Consider the following 20,663-nt stretch of genomic DNA (forward strand, 5'->3'; position numbering starts at 1 on the left):
GCTGGGTGCATCACAAGAAACAGCACTGAAAATAGAACACCTGCTGCCTTTATTGGTTCTTTCCCAACACACGTTAACAAGTTCTCTGGTGCCCATAAAGGAGAACAGGAGAGTAGGATAGGAGGGGACACAAGCCAGTTCCAGGAGACAGATAATATTGTGTGTGCCCATGCCTTTTAGTGCTAGCCCCATGGAGGAAGATAGAAGCCAGGAGGACTCTGGGAAAGCAGCAAGTGCTGATGTACAAACACCACCAAGGAAGCACAGAAAAAGATGTTTCTGTCAATGTGAGCTTGCAGCCCTGAGAGTTGGAAGGCTTTTATGGTTGTAGTGTAGGGCTGGGAGTTCTGTAGTCTTTGAGAGGCTAGCCAACTACAATTCCCATCATTCCCCTCCACGCATGGTGAGGAATACTAGAAGTTGCAATTCAATCATGTCTGGAGGGTTGCATCCCAGCCCCAGTGGCTCTATCACTCTTGCCCCAAAGACACTACTGCAACCAAAGCTAAAGGAGGCAGACACTCCATCTTGTGTAGAAGGGCTGCCACACATGGAAAGTTAGACCCACGGAAGTTGGAGACTGAGATGCGCATTTTTCACAGCCAAAGAAATGGAGCCATTCTGCAAACGTTCTGCAAACTTTAGCCCATGCCAGCACAACCAAAGGTGGTCCAAAAGAATCTGAGAGTTAAGAGAAGCACTTGTTTTTCAGGAGCATCTGTTCCAGCACCTGTTCCCCCTTTGTTGGAGGACTTTAATGTCCTGACATGGACACTGGCATGTCAGTTGTAGGTTTCCCCAATGACCTGAGGTTGGAGTAGATGGCCCTTGGAGGTCTAGGTCTAGGGGTCTCTCTCTCTCTCTCTGAGAGTAGTAAGCATTTAAGCTGGGCACAAGATGCAGACCCCATGCCAATGGCTGCACCTTTCCCTGAGTCTCAACACTTCAGTTGTGGCAAAGGTGGGCAAAATTTCCTGGCTCTGAGTGGCCTCCTTCCCTGATGCCTTTCCTGTTCTTCGTGACAGCTTCTCCCATTGGCCTCTCCTCTGCTGCCACTGCTTATTCTGGTGTTGTGCACCAACAGGATCCAAACCCAGGAGAGGCTCCCTGCCTCCTTGGCACCTCTCCTTCTCCCAGTCAGGGCTTAAGCGGCATTCCCATGGGCCACAGAAGCCTCTCCATTGCTCTCTGGCCCCCCGAGGACCATGGGCTGCACCCGGAGGGAGTCGTACTGGGGGGGCGGGGTGCCTGGTTCAGGTAAGGGGGCACCTCGGATGGCCACAATTCCCCCGTTACTCCTCGGCCGGCCCCCCAACATGGCCTTCTCCTCCTGCTCCGCTTGGAAGGCCAGGTTGATGTGGGCTTCCACCTTCGCAGAGATGGAGGGGAGCCTCTGGTCCGTCGGGTCTGGGGTCTCAGGGCGCCACCTCCGCCGGATCCCCCGGCCCCAACCAGCCAGCGTCAGGATGGTGATCCACAGGGAGTCAATGATGATCTCGCCAAATTCAATGAGGCACAAGACGGAGCCACCCATCCAGAAGCCAAACTGGCCGCCCAAGTTGGAGAGGAGCCAGACGATCTGCAAAGGGGGAGAGGAAAATGTGAGAAGAGAAAAAAGGTGGAGACCCCCCAACACACTCCCTTTGTGCAATCCTGGGTGGGGGGACTCTGCTAGCCAACAGAAGGAGACTCCAAAGCAAATCGGGACTAGAAAGATTAAATCTGTTATGCTGCAACATTGCCAAGTAAAAGATTCCTTTGGATCTGAGGCTTAACCGACTAGACATTTGACTGGGGTAAGAGTATTGCATGGCCCTCCAGATGCTGTTGGACTCCAGGCCCCCAACATGCCTTGCACTTGTTTTATGCATGAGGAGCTGGTGAGACTTGCAGTACAAGAGTATCCGGAGGGCCTTGTATTTTCAAGCTCTGTTTTAGGTCTGAATAAAGAAGAAGCAAGAGTGGAGATTCGAACATGGAAATGTGCCCATGCAAAGTCTGGATTTTGTGCAAGCAATGCGCCTTAGTGCAGAAGGTGGGCTTTCATCTCCCCTCCAAAAATATATCATGGGACACAAGGATGAACAAGGGGGCCTGGGCCAGTTCCCAAGGGCTAGTGGTGCCCCAAGCCCCCCCACAAAGGTCCTCACTGTGCCACATACAGTCGTTGCTGCCGACTCGGAGATAGTTCGGTAGTTGTACTCCTGGAAGTAGATGTTCAGCTTGATGATCCCATTTCTGCAGGAGGCAAAGGGAGAAAGGGTGAGCCCACTCCATGCCAAGGAGTACCCTCTTTTGCTTATTTTTAAGAGTGGCTACTAAATCTCATTAAATACCAGTCCAACCATAAAGAATCTAGCTCAACCCTAACCCTAGTTCAGCCACCTGGGACCTCTTCCCTGATCAGGTGGGGCTGGCTGTCACTCACCTGTCCAAAGTCACGTTAGTCGACATATCCCTTTCGTAGGATAAAATATGGAAAATCCAGTCCTAGAAAGCGGAAATGAAATGACATTGTAAGTTGGGTGGAGGTGGGTGAGGAAGAGAGCCAAATGCCCACAGGCCAGAGGAGCAACAGCCCAGAGCTTGGGGGTCTGGATATCCCACCCCACTGGGAGTCCATGGGCTCCCCATATCTGGGAACAAGTGCCTCCTTGCCCCCCAGGGATGTCCAGAGCTGGCTGTCCCCCCCCCCAGGATCCTCCAGGTTGGCATAGCAGAACTACACTGCCACCCCTGGCATTTCCCTGGCCGTCCCAGGGGAGACCTGGATTTTAGGGCACACCCTAAAACCATATTTTGTGGCAGGGACTCAAATGGATGGGGCTTTTCTACGGCTGTAAGTCTCCTCTTAATTGGTCCAAGCCCTAAGTACAGTGGTGCCTCGGGTTACGAAATTAATTCGTTCCACCGCCGCTTTCGTAACCCGAAAAGCATTCGCAAGCCGAAATGCCATAGGCGCTAATGGGGAAAAGCCGCGATTTCGTGCGAAAAAGCGCCAAAAAGCCACCAAAAATTTTTTCGTAACCCGAAATAACCTTCGTAACCCGGAACAGTTTTTTTTAATGGATTTTTTTCGTAACCCGGAAATTTCGTAAGGCGGCGCATTCGTATCCCGGGGTACCACTGTATGTTGGAATGCTTCTTTTCTTTTTCAAAGAAAGGAGAGCCTGCAAGTTGCCTTTCTGATAGAATGCACATCTTTAAAATGGCCTTGGTTATCCGTTCTGCCTTTCTGCTAAAACAACAAAGCCAAATTGAACTGAACTGAGTTTAGAACAATGAGGCACTGAGACAGAGGCTGCAAGACTTGAAAATACTTAATCTCAAATCCATTATTATTTTATTGTTGGAAATTTTAAAAGCCAATCGCCCTTGACATGTAATGCACATGCTGAGAATTAGTGCACTGGAAATGGGGTTTCAAGACATTAACCCACTTAATGGTGGCTCTGTTATGTTCCTTTTAATCCAGCTGCCTCACTGGTTTTTCAGACTTAATCTCAGCCAGGCAGAACCTTTAGGACCGAGTGGATTAAACCTAAATGTCCCTGGCCCATGTCCAGACTCTTCCCAGCTCCCTTTGCTTGGCTAGGAGTGGACACCTTACCAACCCCCCAGAAAACCAGATGACAGTCAGCTCACCTCAGAAGCTTCGGACGGCCAGTCAGCCATGGAAATGGTCAGCTTGTACTGGGTGTTGCTGGAGGAAGAGAAGGGGAAACAGAATCATAGCACCCCACGCAGCCCCTCCGAACCCCAAAGCTCCCCAGAATTAGCCAAGGAAAAGCCTTGAGATGGGTCCAGAAGGACAGGGAGAGCCCCAAACCCATCCGCCCCTCTGCTGAGTCGCCTTTGGGACTTACTTGCAGGTCTCCTTGCAAGATTCAATGCAAAACTGCCGGTGCTCCAAGCTGACCTTCAGGGAAGAGTAGCAGTATGCTGCGGGGTGGAAAGCAGGGCTCAACAACTGGGAACAATGGGGCTGGTGGGTTAATGGAGAGGTCTCCAAAGGAGCCAGACTCCAACTTTAGCTGGTCTGTGTCCTTTGTGCCAGCCACCCTAGTCCCATAAACCCATTGCATTCTGTTGTTCTGCGTCCTTTATGTTTCTCCCAATATTACTAACTGCCATGTTCACATTGTTTTTGATTTTCAAGCAATTTACTCTGAGGTTAAGCAGGACTGTGACTTGAGCCATTACATGGGTTTAGAAAAGGCAGAGAGTTGCAGCCATGAAGACACCAGTAGTAGCAAAAATATTATTATTCTGAATTTTTGGAAGTGAACAGAGAAAATGAATATGGTGCTGGAAGATAGCAGCAACATACTGAGGAGTGTTTGTTGCAGCTCCAGAAGTAAAGATAAAAGAGCTTTCAGCAGAAGCCCTTGCAACCCTTGGATGGAGGGACTGACCCCCTTGGCTTGGCATGGGTTTAAGGGACTCAAGGGTCAGCCAGAGAGCGGGTTTGGGTTTGGATTCACTTGCATGCCAATTTGGTAACATCTCCACAAGTGGAATATAAGGTGACAAGCTTTAATATTTCACCTATAAAATCTTGATGCAAGACACTTTTTAAAAGCAAAAGCCCATGTTTTTAAGGCTGTTTGGTAAATCTGTCAAAACAATGCCCAATGGTCACTACATTTATTGCTTGATACATTTATACCTTGATTGCTTAGAAACCAGCTTAGGTTTGCCAGGCAACGTGGCTTTTATTGGATCCTCTGTTAGAGAAATTGGCTAGTTAGCTAAAGATGAAGGCTTTGGTGCCTTCCAGATGTCTGGGACAATCTGTATCCTTGCTGACCTGACAGGAGACACAGTCCCAGACCCTCCAAGGGCATCAGGATGGGGAAGGTTGCTGCAGGACTCCAGGCAGGCAGACTTGGGTCCCAAATGCAGCTTTCTCCCAAAAGGCCCACTGTCTCCATGGCTAGCCATTCTGGCCTCAATTGCCAGAAATACTTCCAATACTCTTTCAAAGTTGTCCAAGTTAGCCACCCTCACAACGCTTTGTGGCCATGAGTTCTACTGTCTGACGCGAGTTGTGCTTACCCCAGTCTGGGTAGTCTTTGTTGTTGCAATACTTTTCCCCTTCGGGGAGAGGAAAGGAGTAATGGCCACACTTGCACTTCTCCACCATCTGAGCCTGGAAGCAGGAGCGCAGGCAGGCCTGGGGACAAAGAGAGGGGTCCTGGTTGGAGACTTGTGGGGAGAGTGACATCTAGCATGCCCCAGAGAGTGGCCTTGGCCCAGGGTTCAAGTCTTGGGGCCCTGCCCTCCCTGTCCCACCATCCAGAAAGGAAGGCCAACTGAGCAACCACCATTATTACCATTATGTTTGCAGCTAGATGTTATTTGAATTGCAACAGCTTCTTATGTCTAAGCAGGGTCCGGGGTCTCAAAGAAAGGACAAGGAATCTCAGGGTGATAGTGACACCTTGGAAATAGTCTGTTTGCATATTAATGCTGTGCAGCTGGCTCTGCTGCAGAATGTTTGGAGGGTCTGCTGGTGGCCCTCTAGGGGTCCACCCAACCCACTCTTCTCCTTCTCTAACCTGACTTGGGACTCTCCCTTGGTCTCAAGGTTTGAGAAGCTCCTGGCATGGCTGCCCTATTTCTAAGCATGATTTTGGGGAGTCACTGCAACAGCAAAGAAGGGGGGTCCCAGGGAGAACTCCTGGCTGGGGGAAGTGGAAAGGGAGGAGAGCCAAAGGTGACCCACCTGCATGGAGTACATGGTTCTGTAGGGTCCCTGTGTGGGGTCCTTTCCACTGTTGTCATCATCACTGCTACCACCGCTGCCCTCTTCATTCGTACAATTGGTGCAAGGCACAGGAGGCTCTGCTCGTCCCTGTGGAAGAGGACAAAGGAGGAAAGTGGGAGGAGGAGGGAGAAACTGAGACGTTTTAAAAGCTGCTGAGAATATGGGAAGGCAGGGGGGCATTTGGAATAAGAGTTGAATTGCCTTGGTTGTGTCTCCAGCAGGCCTCACCTGAGACCAAGCTCTTTCTCTGGATGAAAAGTCCCCCTCCCCTTGATTTTAGTCAGCTCCCAAAGAGCAGGAAGCCTGTGCAAAGAGCTGCCCAGGAGCTTCAGATTTCATTCTATATCCATTCATATAACTGGGGAGATATTTACCCTCCATTCTTCCACTGTAGACTTTACAGGGTTTTACCCTGTTGACTTTCTGCAGGGGAGAAGTCATGGTTTTCCAGGAAGAGGAGCAGCCCAGGCTACATGTAACTGAGATGCCAGAAGGTGCCACGAACCTTCATCAAATTGCATGGCTTTGGGGACTCTTTTGTCCCCAAATGGCTTGTCCTGCCTGGGTTGCCACTTTGCCATCCCTTGACCCAGGTGGATGGCAGGGAGTGACATTGGCCGCTCTGTGTGACCCAGGATGGCCCTGCCCTCAGCAAACCTACAGGCTGCAAAGGGGGAAAGGGGAGTCACCTGGAACTGGAAGACAGGATAATTCTCATACAGATTCTGGACTGGGATGCTAGAGCCGTTGGTGGTGCAGTCACTGTAAGGGTGGCCCATCCGCTGAAGCTCATCCTGGAAAGGAAGGAAAGAAGGAAGAGAAGGAGGAAGGGGCACAGTAAGTCTAAAGGCAGGGACGGATCATACAGTGGCCACTGCTCGACCTCTTCCCAACCCAGGTGGCAACTATTTGCCCTCAAATCAGGTTCTATTTCTCTCCCACCATGCCAAAGTCCCTCCACTTCTTGCATTATATCCTAGTGCCAAAGAGAACCAGAAACTGAAATGCGGAGGAAATCCTAAAACCTCTCAGGAACTGTCGGAAAATGCAACTGCTGTGGCCTCCATCTTCCCAGAAGTAGAGCATAGTGGAGTGGGCTTTTCAAATGTAGTTTTCCCTTCTGCAAGGGTTGCCCCCTTTGCTCTTCCTGGACACACTGGCCTGAATTGCACTATTAACCCCCTACCTAAAGTAGACCTATTCAACTGATCAGCATGATCCAACCATTGACTCACTATTCTGCAATTGGATCTACTCCTGTTGAGATTCACCAACAATCAATTAACAGTTGGCCAAGAGACGGTTAACAGTTAATCAAAGGTAAACCAACAGTTAACAGTTAATCAATGGTAAACCAACAGTTAGTTAACCTTTGTCTTCATCTGACCAAAGGACTGGCATCGGGGTCCTGCCCAAAGGGTGTCTCTTCTCCCCGAAAGAGGTCCGTTGCCCGACTGAACCATCTCCCCTCCTGTGCCCACCCATGGCTTGAGGGCCCCCACGTACCACCATGACGCCAATGGAGGTCTCTGTGCCAGACATGGCATAAATGCCCTGGTCCTTCAGGAAGGGGAAGCTCCTCTGTTCGTGGAGCATGAGCCGGGCCCCGGCCGTAGTGGTCAGGAAGGGGATGTAGTCCTTTTGGCTGGTGTCCAGGATGAGCTTCAGCCCTGAGGGAGAAAAGAGGCCCACCTGTCAAGATGCCATGCCAGCGAGGAAGAGGCAAAGCAAACCCCGGGACAGCTCCTCTGCTCTTTTCCCCTCACCCTCTTTTTGGCATCTCCATGCTTCCAGTCCTTTTGGGGTACTTACCAAACTCTGCCCCAGGATTGGAGGAGATGAGCGGGTTTTCATCCATGCCCCAGTTGAAGATGTAGCAGTTGCCATGGTCTGGGTGGTAGAGGTGGGTGAAGTTTCTGGAAGAGGCCGATGGAAGGGGAAAGGGTCACCCGGAGAGGGAAGGAGAAGGCAGGAGGGGCCCCAGGAAGCCCCCAAAGGTTGGCAGGGCTCCTGGGTAGCTCTGAGAAGAGGCCAGCCTGGCACCTTCCTGGCTCGGCTCATTTGACGCTTCCTTATTTGCTTTGGGGCCTGGCAAACAGAACTTGAGAAGGATGGTGACAGAAGAAGGTGGTTGCAATAAAGGCCAAAACGTCAAATTTGCAAACAGGAGAGTTGGAAAAAATGGTGTTGGGCTTCTTCCCCTTGGGGAGGGCAGGGGAGGCTCTCACCCAAGTGTTCTATCAAAGAAGAATGTCAGGTATGGCAAAAACGAACCAGGAAGTCACGGGAGAGTGGGCAGCAATAGGGGCAAGGAGAATGCAGCAGCCTCCGCCAGCTCCAGTTTGTAGAATTGCAATGTGATTTTAAGAAGTCAAGGGAAGGAAACACTCCACGTTATTCCCCATTTCTCAAACCTCTTCTGATCTCATGCCCTGGGAGATGGGACTTTTACAGCTCTCTTTTGTGTAGAAATGTGCATCTGTCTACTTGACGGAGGCAAGGGCTGGCATGGCCCCAATCCTCCCCAAAAGGCACAAAGGTGGTCCCTGCTTCCCACCGGAGCCACCCAAGGCTCACCAGAACAGCAGAAAGGTCCAGAACTTCTGCAGTTCCAGAAATTTGGCAGCTCCCCAGGAGGCGACGGGCCAAGTGCCAAGCCCGGGTCACTGCTTAGCTTGGAGCTGTGATAACGAATCTGTTCCCAGTTTCATTAAATAAGCCAGTGTTTGCTGATGGATAGTCCGGTGCTGCAGAGGGGACACCGGGTGAGTCAGCAAGCAGCCGCAGGAGCCCAGCAAAGGGGAAAGGTTCAGCCTGCGCAGCCACGAAGACAAGCAGGGAACGTGGCTACACAGAGCTCTTCTGCAGGCAATGGCATTCAGCATTGACAGTACAGGCAGGTGGGGACTATCCCAGATTTTAGGGGGGAAACCTGAGACTGGCTCTTGGAGATGTGCTAAGCAGCACAGACTAGCCATCAGCCGCATCAGCACAGGGGTTGCCATTCAAATTTAAAAACAACAACTCACAAGTCTAACAGATGTGGAAAATGTGTATACACCCCATTTTCAATGCCATGCCTTTGCAAAGTCCTGGCAGGGACTTTGCAATGCTTACTCTTTGTACAGAATTCCTTTTCACAGAATGCCTTTATGCACCTTATAACCCAGTTAGTACGCTGAATTCCTTCCCCGCTCATTTTACTAGGCTCACCTCGGCCTGAGAGTGTAACACTATATTTATCTTTTATTGGGATGTTTGATATGAATGCCTGTGCCCAAAGACGACTTCTGCATAAGCTGAAACGCCAGACCTTTGGAGGAAGAGGCTTCAGATTCTCAGTGTCTGGGATTTAAGGTCTCCTTTAATCCGATTCTGGGATGCCAAAGGTTATTCTTCAGAGTGTAATCCATCCCAAACCAAGAGGCTGGGCTGGGTTGGGCCAGGAATTTAATTAAACCAAACCCAAAATGAAACTATCAGTGCTAGACAGAAAAGGGCGGAGAAGGGGAAAGGGGCAAAAGAAGCCTGGCATGGATCCTGCGTCCATCTGCAGCGCCACTTTTGCACAGCCCCAACACTGAGACTTAATTGGGGCCCTTGAGATCTCTGCAGATTTTATGCCCATCAGAGCTTGGACTTGCGGCCATGGATTCTGTAGATCCAGGTGTACATATTTCTTGTTGCATATTTATATTTCCCGCTAAATTTCTATTCACGCCAGGAAATGCACATAATGCCTATCATAATTATGTATATTGGAAAAGGGAAAAAAAAGATATGGACAGTGCAGGGATGGAATGAAATTCTGTAAACTTAGCTATTTCCATGAGAGTAGCATTTTCACAGCTTCTGAGACCTGTTGCAAGAATAGCATGCTCCTTGCCTCAAGCATTTGCATATTTGCACTGATGTTTCAAAGAATGCTCACAAACAGCTTATATAATTTTAAATGCAAATGGCTAAAAGATGCTTAACTGAAAACAGCACACAGGAACATGCTTTAGTCAATGAGGAAACACCAGGTGAATTAGGCAAATGATGCCAATATATATTTTATGGGAGAAAAAAAAAATCAAAATAAATGTGCACAAATTTCTGTGTTGGACAAAAACACAAAATGCTTTTAATCTATTTAAATTACTCTAACTGTTCTAAATTGTTCTACGCTGTTTAAATTGATTTGGTTGTACATTGCCCTGAGATCCTTGGATATAGGACAGGACAGAAATCTTTTATAAAATGAAAATAGATGATTTAATTCTTGATGCCAAAAATGAAATGAGGGAGGCTAGAAAATGTTTGGGCACAATGAAAATGGTTGGATGTGTAAAATAAAAGCAAACACACACACACACACAAAATCTGTCTCTGAATTGGGTCTCCTCCTTCCAGTCTTTTCTGTAGCTTGGCCCTTTGTGGCAAACATGAACCTGAGCCCCACCTGCTCACCTGTAACTGCAGGGCTCAGCCCCATAGAGGCAGGCCAGGATCATGTCCTCTGCCTGGTAGCCCATCTCGATCCTCTTCTGAACTGGCACGCGAGACAAGATGCTTGTGGCCTGCAGGACGTACCACTCGCTCACAGCTTGGGCGGCGCTGGTGAAGTTGCGGTAGGTGCAGCTGGAGCCATTGTTGGTGCACTGCGGGAAAGCGGGGAGACCGGTGAAGGTAAGGGGGCACTGGGTTGGGATGGGGCCCCATAGCTCAGGCAAACGCACACCTCCAGGGTCAGCCCTAGGGGCAGGGTGGCCAGATCTTGGGGCTCAGCTTTCTAGTCATCAGTGGGAGAAGAATACAGACACACACACAATATGTAGTCAAGGGTTGACTAATGGCAACCCTAAGGCAACCCTATTACAGTTATGGGGCAGAGAGTGTGTGACTTGCCCAAAGTTCATAATTTCAGGGCCTGGGACACTTCTGACTGGGTGTCCCTTCCTTGGAGGGGGGGGAGCAGATAGCCGAAAAGCAAGTGCTGAAGACAAGGCAGGATGTGGGTGGTGGTGGTAGGAGAACAAGCAATTGCATACACACACACATACACACATGAATACACACACTGTTGCGAGCATTGTCTATAGATGCCTATGAGGAAGCAAACTGCCCCAGTCTTTGCCCCCCCCCCCCCCCCCACAAAGGGGGCACCCACTCACCAGTTTGAGTGCCAGCTTGTAATTCCTCCCTTCTGGGTTGGCAAAAGAGGAGGAGTTCTGGTAGGGCCCCCCCAGCCCAAGGGCGCCTTCCCCAAGGATGTCGCGGACAACTGGGTTAGCGGCGTCGCTCTCGTCGATCACCACCAAGGGGATCTGGTCCCACAGGCGCAGGTTGAGGGTCTCTGTGTGGCTGCTGTTGGCCCCGGGGCCTATTGCGGCTACCTCGTCCTCCCCATCGGACTGAAGGATGCGTATCAGGGCAGCCTCGATGAGGGCATCCACATCCTTCAGGTAGGGCTTCACCTTGGAGTACCTGGAAGGCCAAAGGAGGGGATCAGGGGCCTGGCAAAGGCATGTGGGTCCCCAGAGGGAAGAGCCGCATGGCAGGCACCCTCTGCATATATCTTCACACATACTCATACACCTGTTTGAGGGGAGAAAGGGTTAGGGCTAGGGTTAGGGTTAGCCCAGGAAGCATCTTGGATGCTCACAGGGGCTGCAACGTAACACACACACACACACACACACACACACACCAGTGTTGCATACATCTTCACATGAGGCGGTGCTTCACTACACATCCCCCAAGTAGAACAGAAATATTGCATATAACTAAGGCCATTGTCCAATATGCCATATGCAGCTGCAGTGTGCAAGTGCAATATGCAAATGTCCAAGTGCAATGTACACAGTGCACAACTTCAATATGCAACTACTGTACAAAACTGCATGGTTAGATTTTAGCTGATTTTCTGTGACCTGCCTTGGGACCCACTCTGGGGGAAAGGGGGCATATAAATAACAGCAGAACATGTCTGTTGAGCTTGGGCAAATAGGTTGCCTTGCTTGCATAGGGACACTCATGCCTGCATTTGTTGGTTGGGTGGCAGCCCAAGTATGACGGCTTGCAATGGCGTTTGGGCCCCAAACCCAGAACATGGCAACTCACCGGAGCGGGCTGGCGTTGCAGATGGTGACGGCCGGGAAAGTCATGGTCTTGAAGCCAATGGCCAGAGAGGCCGTGACATTGTAGGAGAGGTAGGTGTTGATGAGGATGCCCCACTGCCAGAAGACCAGGGAGGCAAAGAGGAGGGTCAGGAAGAACCAGATGAGCTTCTTCTTGGGCCCCTCGCGGATTATGCGCTTTGGCCCATGCGTGTTGGTGTTGTCACAGTACCAGACCAGCAGCTCCCGGTAGCTGTAGCCAGGGCCCTTCTGGAGCCGATGGAGAGCCTTCACAAAGTACTTCTTCACCGTCATCTGCGAGTCTGCTCCAGAGAGAAGAACGGAAGAGCGAGCGGAGAATTAGATTGCCCAACAACGTTTCACAACATTTCTCCGAACCCAAACAACAACAAAAGTAGGATTCTGATGCTGTCATCATCATCATTACCATCATCACCATAATCCCCTCACCTTATACTCAGTATCTAAGTCTTCAGTCTTTCTTATCATGCAGGGTGTATAAAAGCTTGGGAAATGCCAAACAATGAGGTTACAGGGAAGAGGTGTGTGGCCATTTGGGAAAAACTAAAGGGACGGTTTTGGCCCCAGAGCCTAAGGCTACCCACCCTGGCTACCCAAGTCCATGCTGGGGTTGCAGTTTCTGGACCATGCCATGGATGTTCAATGCTGCGTGAATGTGAGACTGGCTCAGAGCAACCTTTGGGCACCTTGCTGTCCTTCTCAGGTGTTCTGCAGGTGCCCAGATGGACAGCTGGAGAGATGGCTCTTGCAGGAAGAGGCCCAGCTGCCCTTCCTTCCTTCCTTCCTTCCTTCCTTCCTTCCTTCCTTCCTTCTGTCTGTCTGCTGGCAGCCAAGGAGACCCTCCCCAGCCGCCTTCTCTTTCCTTGGAGGCTGGAGGAAGATTCCTCAGAGCCTGCCTGGCAGGGAGAGAACTATAGGTTATGCCTCTTAAAAAAATTCCTTCGGTCTTTAAGATACCATCGGTACATTTTGTTCTGCCATAGTTTGCGTGGGTCTCGCGAGTGCTTAAAGGTACACTTTGTCCTCCTTCAGCAAGGCAAGAATGCACAGTTCTGAATCTTTCTATCCTGAGGTGGAATTTCAAAACCAAGAGAAAGAAATGAGAAATCAGGACAGTTGCTCCTGAATTTTGAGGACTAAGAAACAAAATTTGGGACGATGGGAGGCACCCCCAAAGAGAAAAGTCCTGGAGAGAAGGAACCAGGGTGAGCTTCATCCCCAGAGGTTGCCATCCCAAAGCAACACGCAAAATGCCAGCATTTGGACCTATTCAAGCCAAGGAAGGAACTGTGTCCTGCGTCCAAGTCTTGCACATCTGGATATCCTTCTTTTTTTCCCTTTTCATTCAGGGTATCTTTAGTTCTTATGCACATACTGGAAATTCAAAGCCAGATTCTTCTTATGGGAGCAGATGCTGTTTGAAATGCAAGAAGGGCAGTACTGTGTGACTCAGAAGAACCTTGCAAGGTTTTTGCCAAATGGGTGCCTGCACATGGATACCTGCATGCATGGATGCATACAGACACATGCCAAGGATACATTCTCAGGCTGGACTTCATCTGATAAAAGTTGAATGTACACTATAATAGCAAAGAAGCAGAAAACCCAGTTAGAGGGATCACCTGATTCTGCTGGAGGGCGAGAGTTACCCAACCCTCTTGGACGGCAAAAGCTGGCAAGCAAAAATTTCCAGCCAAGAAAATAAAGAAATGGCACGACTGGATGATGCCTTTTCACCTCCAGTAACCAATGTTATCCTGATACTGTATCGGTTTCCATTCCCCTTGCTTTTCTGGCTTTGAGTGGAAGAGCCAGGGGTGAGTTTGCATGAGATTTTGCACACTCCCTCTTGGCTGGGTTTTGAGGATTTTCTCACAGTGGGGAGAAAATTGTAAAATTCCTCAGGGTTCCCCTCTAGAAGCAAAATCCCTGAAGAATGGCACACCTAATGCATATGTATATTCCTCAATGGTTAGACTTGCATCTTTAGTCTCAGTGGCCTTTGGCTCCAAAATCTCAGGGCCTGGGATATTCCTGCCAGGCAACCCTATTGCACCTCCAGGGTCCAGCCTCCATTGGAAGAGTGGCAAAAGGGTTTTTTTAATGCCCAGATTAAAGAGGAATGTGGTTAGGAGAAAAGGTGGGATTCTGCCTGAGGGCCATTGGGTCTAGAGAAAGAAAACCCAGAGCCACAAAGGACCTCCCTGGCAGCCATTATTGTCTTGCAAATCCCAGGATGGGAAGGAGGAGAGCTATTTTGAAGAGTGCAATGTCTCTGGAGGCCATCTCAGCCTGGAAACACAGCCAATCTCAGTTTTTGGGAAGCGCTCCAGAGAACACCAGCCCCCCATTGACTCCCAAGGGAAGGGGTTCCCCATCCAACTCCCCACTTCACTGTCCGCAAGCCCAAAGAAAACACCTGGCCATGACTGGCCCCCAGACCCTTAAACCAGTTCCAGTATTGATTCAGTTTACACTGAACAAGAAATGAAATAAATAAATAAAATAAAATAAACAGAAGACCAAGGCTCCGTGAAATGAGACTCCGCAAAGCGCTTTCTGACTGAGAGACTGGATTAAGAACCCAGACAAAACTAGTACTAATAGAACAGTCATTATGTGCAATAGATCTTCAGGCTATTTTATGGTCCCAAGGCAGATGAAGCAGAGATAAAGTCCCCAGCGCTTTGTTATAAATAATCTATTAAAGACATTTGACACATATGTGAATAAATTAAGTCCCACAAAACGGGATGTTTCACTCAGGTGCCATCCTGACAATCAGATGAATTTTCATTATGGAAATATAATGCTTGGTATCATTCAGTCTGTCACAGCAGGAACAGGAGCTGCGGTGGGGTGCGTCCACACTACACAGTTATAGCACTTTGATACCAGTTGGGGTGGAAAGTAGACAGAGTATCTCTTGTTGGTTTGCAAACTGAACTGCCTCCAAAAAAGGGTGTCTTTGCATGGCTATCTGGTTTGTCGGGACAGGGCTTTTCCAGACCATGGGATTTCAGGGCCAAAGGAATGCCTTCGATGAAGGAGGTGGTGGTGGGGTGATCTCCATAAGCATGATAGGTTAAGCATTGGCACAGTACGCCTTTCAAACCAAAATAATCAAGTCAAGCAAGTAGGAGAGGGAAATAATGTAGACCTGAGATTGAGGCCCAGAGAAGAAGGGCTAGTCCTTGAGATTTGGGGACCCAAAGCCCTGTCCCCTCCTGTTGCCAGCCAGCCTTACCTGGCGCTTGTGTGCCTTCCGCCCTAAGAGCAAGCGCTGGGTCCATAGTAATGGAGAGCTGCCTTCTGCTTTGCTGCTTCAGCTCCAGGAGTCAGAATGGAACCGGACTGTGTTCCAGGGAGATCCACTGAATTCCAGGCACAATAAAGTGGGTGGGTTGGTGGGAGAAGGTGAACCCCTCAAACCTCTGCAATGTGAATGCCTTGAGAGACGGAGTAAGTGCAGAGTCAGTCACCCACACATGCAACAAGGATCATCATCCCCTGGGCACAGCTGCTGGCAGTAGCTCCTGGCACCTGTACGGAAGGATTCCTGCAAGAGAGAGAAGAGCAGATGACGCGGCTCCAAGGATGCCTTCAAAGACCCTCCTCTACAGCAACCATCCAGCACAAGCCAAGCCCATGGAGCAGGGGCAGGAGAGCTGCTCTTGGTGGCTGACCCTCTGCAGTGGATCTCCGTTCCTGTAACAGTAAGTCAAAGTATGAGCTTCTTGCTTCTCTAAACCGCCCACATTTGGAATTGGCCACTGCAACTTGGACAACCATCAGAAACACAGCCGAGCTCTGAGCTGTCTGTCACAAAGGCCTGGTGAATGATGGAGGACCCCATTCCTTGCTCATGGCAACCCCTCCACTGTAGCAGCGCAACTACATTTTGAGAGGGCCTGGCATGGAGTATTAGCCTCCTCATTGCACCTGTGCATTTCTGCTTTACCCATTGCTTCTTGACATAGTCTGAGCCTTCAGAGGAGGCCAACAGAAGCAACTGCCGCTTGCCTTTTACAAGGATGGTCCTTGGGAAGGCAGCCGAGACAGAGGGGCTTTTCCCAGCAGAGACTGGCTGGGACTGGGGCCCCAATCCTGCCAGCACTCCAGGGGCCCAAGAGCCCTCCTCCGTGGTTTGCCTGCTGGCCCTGGGCCCAATGGCACAGGGCCCAAGCTCTTTGGTTTGGGAAGAGCAAACAGGCTCGGTCCCTGAAGGAGGCTATTGCTCCCTGGGCTGCTTGAGGCTTTCATAACTTCTGCTCTGGAAACCACCTTTTAAATAACAAGAGCAAGGAGGCCATGCCAGAGATCTCCGATACACAGCTGGCCAAGGAGGGGGCTTTTGGCAACTGCCTCCAAGAGAGACCCAGGAGAGAGAACCCAGGGCAGCACTGGGAGGAAAGTCATAACAACAACAACAACAACAACAACGCTTATTTATAACGTCCTTCCTGAAGTGCTGGGATTGCAACACCCACGATTCCTGCCTAGTAATGCTGATAGGAGTTGCAGTCCAGCCACACCAGGGAGGCTGCAGTATTCCCTTCTAGCCAATAGCTCACCTCACGATCCACTGAATTGATCCCCTGCGATCCCCGCCATCACTCTGCTCTACGCACTGCTGCCCCTCCTCTGCCCACTCCAAGCCATGCGGCCTTTAAGTTGCCTCCACACCTTTGCCACAGTTGGCAAGGAAGGAATGCATCTTTTGTCTCCCTTCAGCATGGATGATGCATGCCAGGGAGCAGGAATCGTGCCCCGGGGGCAATCTCTGCCCTTGCCCTCCTACCCTTTGCATGACAAAGGGCATGCAAAGGGCAGCATGACAAAAGCAAAGGCCAAAAGGTGCCCAGAGCTGGCCTAACTCGTTCAACCTCCTTCTAGGGGAGTGGATGGCCAGGGGCCCCATTGGGAAGCCTTCCCCCCGGGGACACTGTGCCTTGAGGGCCTTGCCCAGCCTCCTCCGAAAGCCCTCTTGCCCCTTGTGGCCCTAGTCCCTGGCTGGCCAAGGGCAGGCTCCGGGATGCAGAGGGCTTTGGCCTGCCCTGCAGTTCCTCCCCAAGGAGCCAGGCTGCCATCATTCGAGAGGGTTGGGGTCAGGGTTAGCAGTTTCAGCCATGTATAGACCATACAGAACCTATCAGCTTGAAAGAAAAGAAGCCTCCTTTGAAATAAGTCCTTCAAAGAGACCTACTGCAAAACGGTCCTAAGCCTTAAGTTTCTGTTGAAGAGCGGAGTCTTTCAGAAGAGGAGGAAGACAGAGGCATCTCTGGCTGCATGGCCAGCCAAAGGGTAGCTAGAGCCGATACACCACCGACAGGGGGAGCCATGCTCTGCCCAGTGGCTGCAGTCCTTGGCACGATGCCCCTGGCTTTTGAAGAAGCCCCCCAGATTGTGTAGAGCTGAGAAGGGGGCTGGCGGGCTTGGGCTCTCCTTCCTGGCTTCCTGGCTCGGGGCTTCCTTCCGAGGCAGAGCCTGACTCCTCCGGGGCTGAGCCCAGCCCCCCCCAAGCCCCACTCTAGGGCTCCCCACTTGGGGTCCTCCTGGCACCCAGGCTGGAGCCCCTCCATCCTCCTGGGCTGCAGGGGCTGGCCGCTGCCCGAGGGAGGGAGGCCCTGGAGCTCTGCGGCCGCTGGGCTCCCAGGCTCTGCTCTGCTCCAGCGGGGGAGCTGAAGCGGGATGAGAGCGCGGTAAAGGAGGCGCCTGGAAGGGACGCCAGGGGGCTGCTTACCTGCCTGCCTGCCTCCCTGGGGCTGGCTTCCTTGCGGCTTCAGCGTGGAGGCTCCCGGGGGGCGTCCGGCCGGCAGGAGTGTCCTGCGCTGCCTCCTGCTCCTTCTCCGACGGGGCGGCAAGCAAGAGGGCCAGCCCAGAGCCAGCAGAAGGACGGCAGGCCAAGCTCTCTGCCCGGCCCCCGGAGGGAGGGAGGGAAGAAGGGAGGGATGGCACTCTGCACGCCCCCCGAGGCCCTCCCGCCCTGGCTGCCCTCTCCCCCTCCAAAACAAGGCCCAGGAGGAGCCCTTCTGCGCTCTCCAAGAAGGAGGCAGCAGGGGAGGAAGAAAGCCCATCATCCCCCGGCCATCTGAACAGAGGACAACAACCACAACTTCTTCCTTCTCCTCCTGGACAACCCTGAAGCCCTTTCCCGGGGAAGAAGAGGCCAAGGGAGCTGCAGAAGTTTGCAACACGACGAGTCACTTTTGGGCATTTGGGGATGGTCCACAAAGGCTTGACTGCCTTGGGGATTTTGGAGGATATCCTCCATCTTTCCCAACCATCCCTAAGAAGGCTTTCATAGCCGGCATCCCTAGTTTTTGTGGGGTTTTGAGACTATGTGGCCTCCTAGCCCCCAAACCCCACAAAAAACCATCCGTAAGAGGTTCGTTGTTGCACTCTCTGCTCTTCCCTAGAAGCTTCCCATCTGGCCAGGGCTGCATCCACACGGGAGAAATAACCTGGTGGTTTGACCTGGCTCACGGCTATGGAATTCTGGGAGTTGGAGTTTGTTGGTGGGCCCTGAGCAGAGCAGAGCCATCCATCTCGATTTGCCCCACACTTCTTTTTCAAAGTCCTAATGGTGTTCATCTGCCAGAGGAGAGCCCCCTTCCGCCCAGCTGTCCCCATGGGGAGCCTGGGGGGGTATGGGTCGGGTGAGGGCACAGGGGGAGACCTACTGCCCCACGAAGCCCCTTTGGGTCCCACATTGCAAGAAAGGAAGGATGTAAATGAAATGAACAAACAGATTGGTTCATCCAAGGAACCAAAGTGCTCAAAGAAACATGGGTGGGTGGGTATGGTTCTTGGTGGGGTCCCAAGGGGGGCTGAGGGTGGCAGCCAAAGCCCCCTGGCACCACTGGCCCTCCATTGGGGGAGCATCGCTGGAAATACCTGGAATAGGTTTGGGTCCACTCCAGGCGGTGCTCCCAAAGGGCTCCCTTGCTCTGCATATTTGCTCTCCAGCCTCAGTTTGTTGCTCCTGACCTTTCAGACCCAGGAGGCGGTGGGTCCAGAGAGAGGCCTGGCCAGCAAGAAGCCCCCCTTTGGGTGACTGGGAGATGAGGAATGTGGGCTTCCCTTCCCTGAAAAGCCCAGAGTGGCTTTGGGAGGGGGACATATCTATCTTTCTGTCCATCTGTCCCATCCCAGACCCACGCAACCTCACCCCAGAAGCACCACCGACTGTTGGCAGGCCCTGGCACAGGAGCCCTGCCAGGAGTGACTCCATGCCTGGCTGCCCACCTCCAGCCACCCCCAGGCCTCCCTGGCACCCCCGACCTGCTTTGGCCTCTCTGTCCATGCTGGGATGTCCCTCTCCAGCCTGGCACTGCCTGCCCTGCGTGGGTGTTGTCGCCTGGGCCTTGCTTTCCTCTCCCCAAAACTGCCACTCCTCTCTTTGGATGCTCTCCTGGAGCCTCTCTGGTTTGGCAGGTTCAGACACAGGGAGGAAGCCAGGGCAGTTTTCCCTTTTGGAGGCGATGGCGGCAATGAGGGCAATGATGGCGAAAGAGACTCAAACCGCCCATCGCTTTAGTAAGGCTGGGTTTTTCAGGTCCAAGCTCAGCCTCCCTTTTCAGTGGAACTGAGTCCCTTGTGAAACCTCATGAAGTGCTCAGCTCCTGTTCATGAATCTGTCCTCGACCCAAGTGACTCACAAGCCTCCCAGAGCCGCCCTTTTTGGTTTCTAGGAAGGAGGGAGAGGCCAGAGTTTGTAGCAGTTGGATACAGTACCTCTTGGACTGTCGTGGGTCCATCCTATGCAATCCTGGGATTTGTAGTTTGCCAAGGGTCTGGAAATTCCAAGCTAGAGTAGTCCTGTGTAGTGCTGCTCAAGCTATCTGATGTGACAAGAGTGGCACCCCCCCCCATTCTGTGCCAGGGACCAGTGCCATGTTCATGGCACTTCATGGCAGGGTTTTTAATGTTAGACAAGAGCAATAAGAGAGGAAGGGCAGCAAGTGCCTTTCTTTCCAATACGTCCTCCCTGCAGTGTGGGACGCATCCAGGCACTCCAGCCTCAGAGGACTCCAACATCAATTACATGACTGGGCTATTTTATTTCCACTGGACTAGAACCATCTCACCGACTGTTTTTCCTAATGATTTTATTATGGCGGTATTTTTGGCTGTGTTTCTGAGTGTCTTGGTTTTATTGATAGTCTCCATTTCATATTGCATTGTTTTGCTTTTTCAAATTGTTTGAATGGTGTTTATGTTGCCCTTAATATGGATGCCACACCCGGATGTTCTTTGTATTTAAAAGTGGAATACAAACACTCCAAACAAATACTTTCACCCACGTGGCCCTTTTGTGTCTGTGTGTGTGTGTGTGTGAAAATCCCACAGGTGAAAAAGAGATTCTTTCAAATGCTGGCAGTAAACCTGATGAAGGCATGTTTCCATCAGAGCTAAGAGCAACAGAGGGCTGTTTCCACAACACGCATTTTAAAAATTCAATGAACACAATTGTTGGGGGACAACAACCCATTCTGCACCTGTGTTTGCACCTGAAGGGTACAAAATGGGCATGATGTTCCAGCCTCATGCTCTGGAAGGGGCTGCCCACAACACAAAGCCCACAGCACCCCACTGCAGACTCTGCCCCATCTCTGGCAGGTGAGATGAGCAAAACCAAAAGATGGCTGGATGAGACCTTCCTCTGTTGTTCCTTTCTGTGGGGCCAGATGGCCACTGGGTTCCTGGTGGAGGAGGCTGGGGATGCCTCTGGTTTCTGGGGTGCCATG

The 20,663-nt window shown here is 51.4% G+C and overlaps 1 protein-coding gene across 1 annotated transcript; it reads right to left on the reverse strand.

The window, feature by feature from the left end:
- Positions 1 to 48: 48 nt before the first annotated feature.
- Positions 49 to 17,195, reverse strand: SCNN1B (sodium channel epithelial 1 subunit beta). Its single transcript, XM_042438030.1, has 15 exons — positions 17,120 to 17,195; positions 15,161 to 15,472; positions 11,876 to 12,194; positions 10,927 to 11,239; positions 10,223 to 10,413; positions 7,583 to 7,686; positions 7,277 to 7,440; positions 6,460 to 6,564; positions 5,729 to 5,857; positions 5,059 to 5,176; positions 3,867 to 3,942; positions 3,646 to 3,703; positions 2,429 to 2,490; positions 2,163 to 2,238; positions 49 to 1,579 (listed from the first exon to the last, which is right to left on the reverse strand). The coding sequence occupies exons 2-15, from the start codon at positions 15,204 to 15,206 to the stop codon at positions 1,145 to 1,147; spliced, it is 2,196 nt and encodes a 731-aa protein (XP_042293964.1). The 5' UTR covers positions 15,207 to 15,472; positions 17,120 to 17,195; the 3' UTR covers positions 49 to 1,144.
- Positions 17,196 to 20,663: the final 3,468 nt, after the last annotated feature.

This window comes from Sceloporus undulatus, chromosome 8, assembly GCF_019175285.1.
Source record: "Sceloporus undulatus isolate JIND9_A2432 ecotype Alabama chromosome 8, SceUnd_v1.1, whole genome shotgun sequence".
Lineage (NCBI taxonomy): Eukaryota > Metazoa > Chordata > Lepidosauria > Squamata > Phrynosomatidae > Sceloporus > Sceloporus undulatus.